General features: G+C 39.8%; 1 protein-coding gene across 2 annotated transcripts in view; it reads right to left on the reverse strand.

Annotated features, from left to right (window-relative positions):
• The window catches only part of LOC144025733 (A disintegrin and metalloproteinase with thrombospondin motifs 2-like), a 110,149-nt gene that overhangs the window by 16,992 nt on the left and 80,849 nt on the right, over positions 1 to 12,308 (reverse strand). For both annotated transcript variants that reach the window (XM_077532049.1, XM_077532048.1), the window contains exons 5-9: positions 6,177 to 6,260; positions 3,187 to 3,343; positions 1,535 to 1,640; positions 1,314 to 1,457; positions 523 to 655 (exon numbers count right to left, since the gene is read on the reverse strand). In XM_077532049.1, coding sequence (XP_077388175.1) covers positions 523 to 655; positions 1,314 to 1,457; positions 1,535 to 1,640; positions 3,187 to 3,343; positions 6,177 to 6,260 — 624 coding nt within the window. The remainder of the gene's footprint in view (positions 1 to 522; positions 656 to 1,313; positions 1,458 to 1,534; positions 1,641 to 3,186; positions 3,344 to 6,176; positions 6,261 to 12,308) is intronic.

Genomic DNA, 12,308 nt, shown 5'->3' on the forward strand with positions numbered 1-12,308 from the left:
TCTAGCACCTTTAAGAGGCGGGACCTGGTGGTGAAGCATATGACACTAGCTAGACTACGTGTGAGCATCTGGGTGTGAGCTGTCGTCAACAGCAGCAAAGTCATCTAGGTCCTCGCTCCTCTGTTTACAAGCGCCCACTAGATATTCCGTCGAGGAGGGAGGAAATTGACAGAGGAATGTTGTTAATAAAATGGCGGTGTGAAAACAACTTCCACGTCGCTTTCAATCTTATGAGGAGCTCGGAGCTCAGAAGGTTTCAGTTAAGAGACTTGAAATAAGCCCATTGTGTTCTCCTGATGTCTGAAAAGTGCATCGCTAACCGCGACTTATTTTTCCCACATGATAGGGTACTGTAAAACCGCACAAATGTTTAAACCGCGATGTTGTGGGGGAACACTGTACATGAGATGCTAGCATCTACCCTTTAAGCTGCTCATAAGAAGGAACATGCTAAACTGACAGACTGGTAAGAGTTCAGAAGAAGTGTTTTAGCTGTTAGTTGACATAAGGGGTGTCTCTTACCGCAGTACACATGGTGTAGCCCTCACCAAAGTCGAACTTGCACTGTTCATTCATGGAGTAGTGTAAACCAGGAAGCTGCGGCAGCGACGGCCAGTTGTGGTCAAACGGGTCGTCACGGAGACAGTCATAAGAACTGGGAAAGACAAAACAAACAAAAAAAGCTCTTATTTGTACCTCTATCTGTGACAATATATCCACTTAAAGCTTCTGATGTCATGAAAAGAACACACTTGAACATCGTAGGACTTTTCCACGCTGCAACAACGGGGCGCTCTAAAGTAGCCACGCCAGCCAGAAGCCTCAATCAACACACTGGTTGGACTTTTTAAACTATTTTCTCCACTCCTTCCATATTCTTACTTTCTATAGGTGACATGCACACACTCATGGCCGACAACGGGGCGCTCTAAAGCAGCCACACCAGCCAGAAGCCTCAATCAACACGCTGGTTGGAGTTTTTAAAACATTTCCCCACTTCTTCACTCTTTTGTCTTTCTATGCATGACATGCACACACTCATGGATGACAACGAGGCGTTCTAAAGTAGCAACGCCAGCAGACTATGCAAAGGAAGATGCATTTTCAGGACGCAGGCATAGCTAGCTAGCTAGCTAGCTAACTAAATGTTGCAATTGGCACTGATTTAGCCAAAAAACAAACAAACAAACAACAATAACTAAATGGTGAAAAACAGTTCTCTACCTAAACTACCTTCAAACAAATCTCTGAATTTCCATTATGGAGCTTTTTAACTAAAACAGTAACACAAATTTCTGGATTGTAAATCTCACTGGAGGTAGCGTCCCAGCTCTTGCATGCTACACCTGGACCACTGAAAACGGTGGAAGGCAGCTTGAACCAGTGGGGCCATGATGCTCCCCATGTGCACCTCATCGCCGCAGCGGTTCCCCTGACCGTCGTGCTCCATGCCCAGCCTGTGGACAAACATCGAGAGAAACACGAATGAATGGGAGGGAAAAGATGAAGCAAGCATAAGGCTTAATTTTCTTACACGTGTCCGGTCTCGTGTGCGACCACGAAGGCAGAAGAGAAACCGTCCTCGTGGTTTAAAGTGCAGCTTCTTACGGGATGGCACATGCCCGTCACGGGAGCATAACCTGCACAAGATGAACCAAAACGAAACGTTTAATGCCGTAACAAAAAAAAAGGCCAATCACAATAATTATGCTGCTGTTTGAGAAGCACTTTTGGTGACATATTCATTTTATGTTAGGTAGTTTACAGTGGTGTGGAAAGGGATGGACAAATGAAGCTTCATGAAGCCCTTATGATATTTTTTGTCTCCTCTAGGTGCCACTCTTGATTTAAATATGCAATGTGATTCATTTATATTGCACTAGCCTTCATCCTTAAACATAGAACACCATATAGGGGAGTGACAAAACATTGCAAGTGCTTCATGAAGCTTCATTTTCCCATCCCTATCAGTGGAACTGCACTGCGTCACACCAATTATTATTTTTTTTTATATATATTTGTTGCCCTACTCATTTAGATAACCAAGATAGTACAAACAGACAACTACAACAGGCATTATCAAACTAGAAATGCGCAGTAGTCGCTTGATTGTGTCAAATGATTAATACGATAACAGTGCAGCTTTTATTTGCAGCAATGTTATGTGAAGTTCTGAATATAAAGCGCAGCGACGGTATGCTAAAGCTAACCCCTAAAAGAGTCTGTTGCAATCTTCATCTCGCTGTGTGTCTCATGCTTCCTCTAATTGTGAAGCTCTTTCTGGCCCTGCTCTGGCCATTGATTTTTCTGCTGCAGAAGGCTGAGCCCAAGGGCAGCTGAAGGGCTTGTGTGTAGCTAGGCCACTGCCTTTAGACGCCGCTCCCTTGGGCCTTCCTGTTAGCTTGCACTCCGATGCACGCAAAACCACCGACCGCTAAACCCACTATGCCGCATGACGCAGCGGCAGGAAAACGTTGGGATGCACACGTTCGGATGTATGTTCATCAGATGGCGTTCTGGAAGACTCCTATGCTAAGGAGGACCAAAACTGCCCAAATGAAAAATAACTAACTAACTAAATAAATAAATAAATGAATAAAAGTGAAAATAATAATAATAAAAAAAAAAACAGATATAAAAAATATAATTTAAGCAACAGCGGAACCCAACCCAAGACATGCCGAGGACCGCCCCCTCATTTGAATAACGACCTGACAGAGCGTCTGCAGCTGAAATAAATAAATGTAAGAGCAGAGCGTTTTTATTCATTGATTGATATTTAATTCTATGTATATAGATTTTTGTATTTATTTCGACCTTTATTTTTATAATTATTTTTTTATCAAGTTTTTATTTTATTTATTTATTTTTATTTTGACATTTATTTTTATGTTTATATTTATTTTTGAATCTCATTTTTATTTTTTTATTTTTTTCATTTTGACTTTTATTTATTTATTTAGGGATATATATGTATACATATATTATACATATTTTTACTTCCATTTATATTTATTTATGGATGTATTTTTTAATTATATTTTTATATAATTATATCTATATTTTTAATCTGTTTTTATTTCCACTTTTATTTATTTATTTATTTATAAATGTATTTAATTATGGAATTATTTATTTTAATTTTGTCAGTTTTGGTCCTTCATCCAATGCGTCTTCGCTCATTACCCTGCATGCCCGTGGGGCCGAATTCCTGCCGTGTGAGGAAGATAGCGTGGTCGTGATATTCGGCGTCGCCGGTGTCCTGCTTCTGCTGCAGAAAGGCCCAACGACACACGTTCTCCAGACTCTGGGAAGGGTTGTGCAGCTCGATTAGAGTCATGGACTGCAAAAGAGACACAAAAAGCCAAAGAAAAATGAGTTCACGCAAAAAAAAAAGAAGCTGCTGTTGACTTTTTGACCCTGTAGGGGGCAGTGTCACTGTAACACGTTTGATTGTTGATGGCTGTGACAATATGATGCAGACAAATCTTTGAAGAGACACTGGAGATAAAATTAAAGTCTTTTTTTTTCAATGAAATGTACATGTAGTGCTTCTCCCAGAATTATTGGTGCAACTATCATACATGGTGGAATTTTCGCCATAGAGGCAGAAAATAACATGAAAATCAATGTATGTATGCAGCCTTAGTAAATGGCAGTGTAAGATGGCTGCCAGTGGCTTCACTTCTCCCAATGGTGAGTAAACAGCATTCATATGTAAGTCCGTTTTTATCCATCTCGGGGGCGGCCATTTTGCCACTTGCTGTCGAATAAAGATGACATCAAAGTGCCTAAGGGCTCAGGTAACGACCAATCATGGCACAGCTGTTTTCTGAGTTTAGTCATGTGATGTTTGCAAGCTGAGACGTGACTGGTAGGCTCATCTTGTTGTGAACGGGACTAACATTTTCACAGAATTCAATCTTCCAAAATAAATCCACTTCAGCTTAACTTAAAATGTGTTACAACTGTAAACATGCTGTGAAAAACTGAATATATAAACAAAACAAAAAAAGAGATTTCAGTAAAATTGTAAATCATTTCGCCATTTTATAAACTGGACACTAAGGCATCATTTTTTTGGCCACATTTATGTTTGGGGTAGGATTCTGTGACGGATTACAGATGATTTTATTTATTGTATTTATTATGTGGTGATATATTAATTCTGTGGTGAAAAATTCAAAAATTCATGCCTCCCGGGGTATATATCGTCTGATTCCACATTACTTACAGTATTTGCACAATTTAACATTTAATGTCAACTTTTTACCATTCATTTTCAATGGGACAGACATTTTTCCAAGTATCACTTTCCACGCCCACTTCCATACATACAACTTCTCATCAATAACAGGTGTCTGATACTGCTTGGTGGCACAGTTGGTAAAGTGTTGTCCAGGAACCAGGAGGTCATAAATTCATAATTTATCTCTCAATTTACTTCATAAGCATTCCACATGCATTCAAATTTTAGCATTCAGCTGTTAGCATTCAGCTTTCAGCATTCCCACGCAATCTCTCCAGAAATTGCACTTAGTCTCGTCGAGTTCACTGTTCAGTGAAATCAAATAAATCCCACGATGTGTGAGTAGGGAGTGATGTGTAAACATGTGACACTCGTGTAGGTCCTTGAGATTTTTTTTTTTCTTTTCAAATTCAAGCATTCTGTGAGCATATTGCGCTTTTGAGAAGGCGTGTCCGCGTTCAGGGTCACACAGCCAATCTGCAGGCTGTCTGGGTGCTGCTCGGTTGCCACGGTAATTGGGGATGATGGACAGCCGGCGCTTTGGCTAAAGCTGCAATAGGGGATGACTGATGGAAGTGTGCGCGCGTGTGTCGCAGAGCTCCAGTGGGACCGCGCACATGGAGGTGGCAGAGGAAAAGATAAGACTACAGAAAGATAACTGTATCGCAGAGCATTAAAACGGGCGCTATCGTCCTGTGGGCTAATCCCTGCGCTTCGACATTCTTGTAACTCATCACTACTTTGTTCCTCTGATCTGCACTTACAGGCCGATAAGAGTTACTGGCAAGAAGAAAACGCCTCTGTCCCGCCTCTCTGTTTATGAATGAGAGATTGTGATCATTGATTGTTTATCTTTTCCTGGACTTCCCATGATTCCGTGCTGCAGTCCACTGGGAGGAAGGCTGATTGCATAACGGCCAGAGTTTCTGTGTGCTTTGGTGCTGAACTGTGAAGGCGTGCGACTTGAAAACACTCCCCCGAGATGCCCCCATGCTTTTAGTTCTTCTTTTGCTCAGTCCACTGGAATAACAGGCTCCGGGGCAACCTTGCGTGTGTCTGTGTGCTTGCTTGTGTGTGTGTGAAAGAATTGGCTGAGCTTACTGTAGATATTCAAAGTGACTGTAGCAATATCTTTGTATCAGGCATAGTCCTTCTTATAAAAGAGAAAGGGCCTCACTGTTTCTAGGAACCGCAGAACTTGCCTTGTGTCTCGCCAATTAATCACACTGTAACTTTTATGCGCAAACCATTGGGAATGTTGGGATATTTGACTTGTTTAACAGAAATGAACAGTATTCAATATTTTTTTCTTTGCCGCTAACCGCCATTAACCACATGACTGCAGTCAGAGAGGAGTGATTACAAAAGCATTTTCAGTGTTACCAACAGCGATTTAGTCGCTATAGTTAGCAACTTGGCTAACTGCTCTAGCAAGTATTTTTCCAAAAAGTATAAACAATTTTAATTCCTGATAAGAAACATAAGAGTTGGATCATCTTCTCATTGTTTTCTGTATTATAAGAACGTAGCCTTGTGGAAAACAAACACTGAGTCAATTGCGCTGAACATTGCCAAACACATGGTGGTGGCCATTTATATGTTGGAAAAGCAGCGAAGTGGCAAACTTTTGATATCAGGGGATGTGCTTTCAAGTAGAGCTGTTAAAATTAATTGAAAACTATTTTAAAAATGAGTAATCGTTTGGATCTATTTTTTTAATGGAAAATTGGCCAAATCCTAGTAGTAGTAGTAGTTCATAAACAGTAATCAAGGTTTTGCTTTTGTAAAACAGTTTCACGCCAAATTAAAATGAATCCAATTAGTCAATTAATCGACTGAATAATCAATCAATTAATCGATTCTAAAAATATTGACAGCACTACGTTCAAGCCACAAATATTTTGAGAACACTTGTCTCAGATCTTACCTTTCCATAGCCCAACATGATAATCCGCACCAGCACCACGTTGATTTTTGCTCCCAGAGATTGGTCGTGGTAGATCTCATTCACCTGAGGACACACAGGAAGGTATTTGTCTCATTAAGCGCTTTATAAATAAAGTTGAGTTGAGTTCTCTTTCTTCAATTTCTTGCCTGATATAAAACAAATATTCTCACAAAATAGAGGGCTCAACATATCTTGTATATAATATGATACATTTGGCTTTATAGGGTTTCTAACTATAGAATGCAATATTCTTTTCTTCTAAGAGTCAATATGCGTAAAACAGCACAAAAACAATCGTAATCGACTTTGTGAACCATAGTAACTTTTCAGAAGACCCCCAAAAAACGGCATGTTTGTCCAACCATTAACATTGCACCATCAAAGACAGCGAACCATTTTCAACACTTTCGATAATCATCCATCCATCCATCCATCCATCCATCCATCCATCCATCCATCCATCCATCCTCCCATCCATCCACCCATCCATCCATCCATCCATCCATCCATCCATCCATCCACATGAACATCCCAGTGTCTGAACCTATAACCCTTTAAGCATTACATTTAAATCACATAAATAGGACAAAAAGCAGCTAAAGAAACACAGAACGCAATGCATACACACATACCTATACACGCAGAGCAAATTGGTGTGGGTGTTAAGGCCTGCTGGTCTTAGTGGCTGTGTGTGGTGCCTAATGAGGCAAAGGAATGTAAAAACAGACAGCCATAATGAGATGGCTGATGGACATGCTTCCGAGCGTAACACACACACACACACACACACACACACACACAGAGGTAAGGGGAGAGGAACAATAATCAGTGGCACCCAGCGCGGCAAGAGAAAGAATTGAGAAACGTTTCTAAAAGAGCCAAGATGAAGAGTAGGGAAGCACAGTGCCAAACTGAGAACAGAGGAAGAGGAAACTATACATTCTTAGAGAATAACTAGAGCTGCAGACAAGCATTTGCATAGATGAGAGAAAAGACTTCAAGTAAGTCAATGCTGGTGTCGGGGTGTGTTTGGGTGGTGGCAAAGCTGGAAATGTTAGCAGCCTGTTTGGAAAAATCTGCAAAAGATATTTCAAATTGTCTGGCAATGACTGGCTAAACATGTCTTACATCGTTGGAAACCTTATATTAAAGCTTTTCTTGATTGCGTGTAGATGGTAAAGTTGAAATCCTGAAAACAAACAATACATAGACTTCTGCAGCAGCAGCATCACACATTAAAAATCCCTAAAATAACATTTGTGGTTTTAGTGGAAACAGCACTTTCCATCTGGAAGTGCGTGTTTACCAAAGTGGAACCGAAATAAATGCAGACTGTAATTAGCCTACCAGACAAAATGGGTCTCGTTGACCTCTAACTGTGTCCAGGAAAGAGTAGCACATATGCATAAGGAACTCAACAATTCAAGGGATGGATATATAAAAAAAAAAAAAAAAAAAAAAAAAAAAAGAATGCTCAGAAGTAAAGCACTGCGACCTTGGGATGAGGCGAGCTCCTAAAAATTGGATCTTGTACTTCAAACCAATCAAATGTTTCATTGGTGCCTCCCTGTCTGCTACCCACAAAACTGGCCAAATGACGTTGGCTTGGAAAATGATGCTTGTGTCTCTGAGATAGATTAATAAATCATAGAATAAAAGCAGAACAATGCAGATGAAATACACAAAATGTTCCGTGAAAACATAAAATGTACTTTGTTATTTTATGGGTTTATACCTAGCTTTTAATAATGGAATGACAGATTCAGTCTCGATCTGGATAGACAGTCTGTATTAGGGTAGAATGCAGTCAATATTAGCAAGCGCATCTTTGGAATTTACAGCTAACAAGTTTATGCTCCCAGGGCATATTTTGGTTTCAAAATGTTTTCTTAGTGGCTCCTGTGGAAGCGTCTTCCTCATTCAGTCCACAGGGCAGACACCTTTCTATTCAATCTAAAAGCTTGCTTTTTGATGACTCATGTTTGTAGTGGCTCATCTGCTAGCACAGTCTGCTAGGGAACCTCCCTTGATGTACCAAGCTCCCCTTCAAATTCGCTTTACCCTTCTTACCTCTTTATCTCAATTTGTTTATAACAATATCACAGCTCTAACTCATAATGCAGCCATTGTTAGGTCGGGTGTGCTGTTGTCTCATCACCATCCATGTAAGTATGTTCTTCTGGTTCTCTTTGTCTTTCTATCTCTGGTCCATTCCCCCCTCGCTCAGAGGGGGATTTTCTTTGCCCTCCGTCGCCAAATGCTTGCTCATGTGGGCTTCGATTGGGTTGCTTTTTAACACTGACTTGATCTGACTCCGAGGAAATACTTTAGCATTGTTGCAGGTTTGCAACATTACGGGAGATCAAAATGTGTTTCTAGAATGCACATTTACATGCTATTTTATTTTTTTTCTAGGGGAATAATAATGAGTGGTCGCTCTCCCCCAAATTATAAGCAACGGCCATACTTTTGACTTTCAATTACATGCAATAACATTAAATGACAGGGTTATGTGCCCTCCATGTTCTTCTCCAGTGATGTTGTGCCTTGTGGTATTGTGTTAATGTGTCATGATTCGGATATCTATGTTGTGACTTTGTTTTGGGTTGGGTCCTTGTCACGTTGTTGGTTGCTATCCAGTTGTTCTGGTCCTGTATTTGTCACCCTTATTTCATCATATAGGCCTTTATTCTGTCATATAGAATTGAGCATGACCATGGAGCTGCTCAGTAAAAATATTTGTTAGTACGTTGAGATTTTGTAGTCAAGGTTCCTTTGTCAAATTCTTCCTTCGAGGCCATCTGCATCCGACATCTCGTCATTGCCTGAAGCCTGAAGTCTTTAAAATACAGCAATGACGTGGACATGCCTAACCAAAAAAGACGTATAAGGTAGACAAATGCCACAGATGAATTAAAAATACAAACAAAAACATACACCACTAAATATGCTGCAAATGCAGTTCATTCATTCATTCATTCATTCATTCATTCATTCATTCATTCATTCATTCATTCATCCATCCATTCATTCATCCATTCAATTAATTTAGTTCAGGCTATGTAAGGTTGAATATTTTTTTTTATGTTCGTTACCACTGCTCAATGTTAACATTTATGTAGTTGTTTGCTTGTACTTCAAGCACTGGCATATGTTTATATATTGTATATAAGTTACTGGTGGTCGGTAAATGCAGCCTAAAGAAAGCCAGCCATTACACTTTATAGAAAACTCAGCTGCAATTTAAATCCAGCCTGAGACATTTAACCGCTCCTCACAACATTCAGTTTCATGTTCACGACACGTTTTGTCACCATGCCACACAAGGTCCAAATGTGTTCGTGTATTTGAATCACAGTTACGAAAACAAACAAGGAGCAAAAAAACACGTAGATGCACCAACCAAAGTGATAATAAGTTGCTCGCTTGTATACACGGTATACAGCTTTGCATTAGTGTTGCAGTATTGATGGATCAAATTAAAAGTAGACTTGGAAACGGAAAGAAAAGGTGCTTAGGAGGTAATAAAGAAGAACTGAGATGTTGCTACTTTTAACCTGCAGTTAATTAGCTGCTGGCACCTCACACTTGTGGTAGCTCACGCCCACATTTGATCAAAATACAATGATTAAAAAACAAAACAAAACGGGTGATGTCTTGGCCTTAACGGCAAAAAAATAGAGTGCAATTACAAAGTTAGAATAAGTGACCAAATGAGAAGATGCAAAACATAATCAATGAAAGTGTTTTTAACATACCGGTAGTTGGAAACAGAATTTTCCCGCAATGTCCTTAAGCAGGATCTACACATGCCACTTTTCGACTTCTACCAATCTTCTTTGCCATAAAGAAATACAAAAGCTAGGCTAACTGTAAGCTAACTGCTAGCTTATCTACGAACTCTTCTTGTTGTCATTGGGGGACACACTTTACAAACATTCAAGATGACAATTTGCTCCTCTATATGTTTCCGGCAACACCGCAGAGCTTTAGGTCGCTTCCTAATTGGCCATCGTCCCATTTCACACGCTTTATTAAGCATAGCGGTGAACAGTGAAAACACACAAAAACAATTTGCAATCATAAATATTGAACGGAGATGTGCGTCTTGGAACTTTGGTTCATATAATATATGTTACTGTAGTAGTAGGTCACATCAAATAAGTGCGGAACATTTGTTGTAATCAAAAACACGCATGAAAAAGAAAAAAACATCTCATCTGTTGATGAGACAGAAGTGAGTCATCACACAAAAATTGGCACGGGCACCGCGTGATTTAGAAACGGCTTTGCACAGCTTGTCTACATCTTTTTGGGGACACGCTTGGGAAGACTTAAAATAGTGAGAATCTGATTTACCTGTCTGACAGCGCTTTGCGAATATCTGTGATACTTCCAGCTGACGAGAAGTCTATTATTACCTACAGTAGTTTCAATTCCTGTTCCCGGATGCTCTTAGCTCTTGATAATCTATCTGACTGTTCAGTCTTTTTTTTTGTGTGGCTTGTTAAACAGACAAGCATGAACAATCACAACGAGGCAGCTGTTAGCTAAAGGTGCTTCCTGTATTGTGGAGGCATAAACGTCAACTTAATATACGGAAATTTACATGAGTAACTTCCCTCACGCTCACACACACACACGCACCTCCCTTATTATCACAGACTATTCATATCCAAGGAGCGTGTGATTAACACTTTGTAGCACCTCTCGAAAAGGTCTCTGTTAATGGACGTGACAGCCGGAGCACCAATGGGTAATGAATCATTTCACCTTGATGGTCATCTCCAGGCCTTAACTTGGCATTGGGCACACTTTCAATTTTTCGCTAGACTGAGTTTCACTAATAAAGTTGAAGAATGCATTGGATAAAAATCCATCCAGGTTAAATACATGTAGAATCACTTCCTCAGTCAAATAATTATCACTCTTAATTTTTCCCGCCAAGTAAATTTTGTTACTAAGTGATTTGTAATTATCGCACTATTGGCTGTGTGAGTGGCAGCCTTCGTGTGCTCCATTTCACTTCAAGTTTGAAATGAGCTCCAACTATAATATCAAAAAAATAAATGCTTTGGCAATGGAAAGGCTTGAATTTGGAAAGTGGAATTTTGACAATTACACATTTCTGTCAGAAGGGGGTGCCACTGATAATACACAAAACAATCTAAACTACTGCGACCTGTATTAGCAGTTTGTTATTAATATACCACTTTTGCCATGTTGTTAATTAAACACTCATCATCTCTATGTAAGGAGAGAAACTGATGCTCGTGAAGAATTAACTTTCAGTGAGGTAAACTGTGACCTTTTAGAAGGGTGGAGGTGCAACTTCCCTGTGAGTCTCCTCTTAATGTCTCCATAATAGAGGGATAAATAGATTAATATATATTCACTGATTGTGATTGGAAGGATTTTGTAGATTTGAAGTTTGCATTGGTTTGTTCGCTTGTTTGAAGTTGGATATCGGCACAAGCCTAATAATTCCATCTCCAGATGAATCCGGTGAAATGGGGTGGAAAAAAACAAAAGTGATAAATAACTTTCAGATGCGTATTAATCATGGTAATCAATGATGGAATCGCGCTCTTGCAGCTATCAAGAAAAAATAAATAAATAAAAAATCGGAACGGCGTATGAAGAAAAGAGGTAAACACATGGGAAAGGAGTGGGAAGTGGAATTAATAGTGCGCACAATCAACACACACGCTGAACTGCAGTTGAACTTCACAAATAGAATTCAGATTTTCGGATTCAGACGTCTGTGGGCGGGTCCTTTGATGTCCTGCAAAGCAGCAGTACCCCGAGTCCACCCCCGCACCCCCGCCCCAAATGCGCAAACACATATGCTTGAACACCACTTGATCAAATAGTTCCTCTTGACCTTTGCCTTTCATTTACAGTCAGTCGGGGACACGCAAAGGGATACGAGTAATTACACAGCAAATATCAGCGCTGCACATAGTGTACAGCGGTACCTTTGACTTACGAGTTGAATTTGTGCTCATAACTCAATTTACTCATACTGTACATCAAATCGATCAACTCAAAATTTAGCTTACAACACAAAGTAAAAAAAATTAAAATAAAATAAATAACATTTTCTGATTT

This window comes from Festucalex cinctus, chromosome 9 (assembly GCF_051991245.1).
Source record: "Festucalex cinctus isolate MCC-2025b chromosome 9, RoL_Fcin_1.0, whole genome shotgun sequence".
In the NCBI taxonomy this organism is placed as follows: domain Eukaryota; kingdom Metazoa; phylum Chordata; class Actinopteri; order Syngnathiformes; family Syngnathidae; genus Festucalex; species Festucalex cinctus.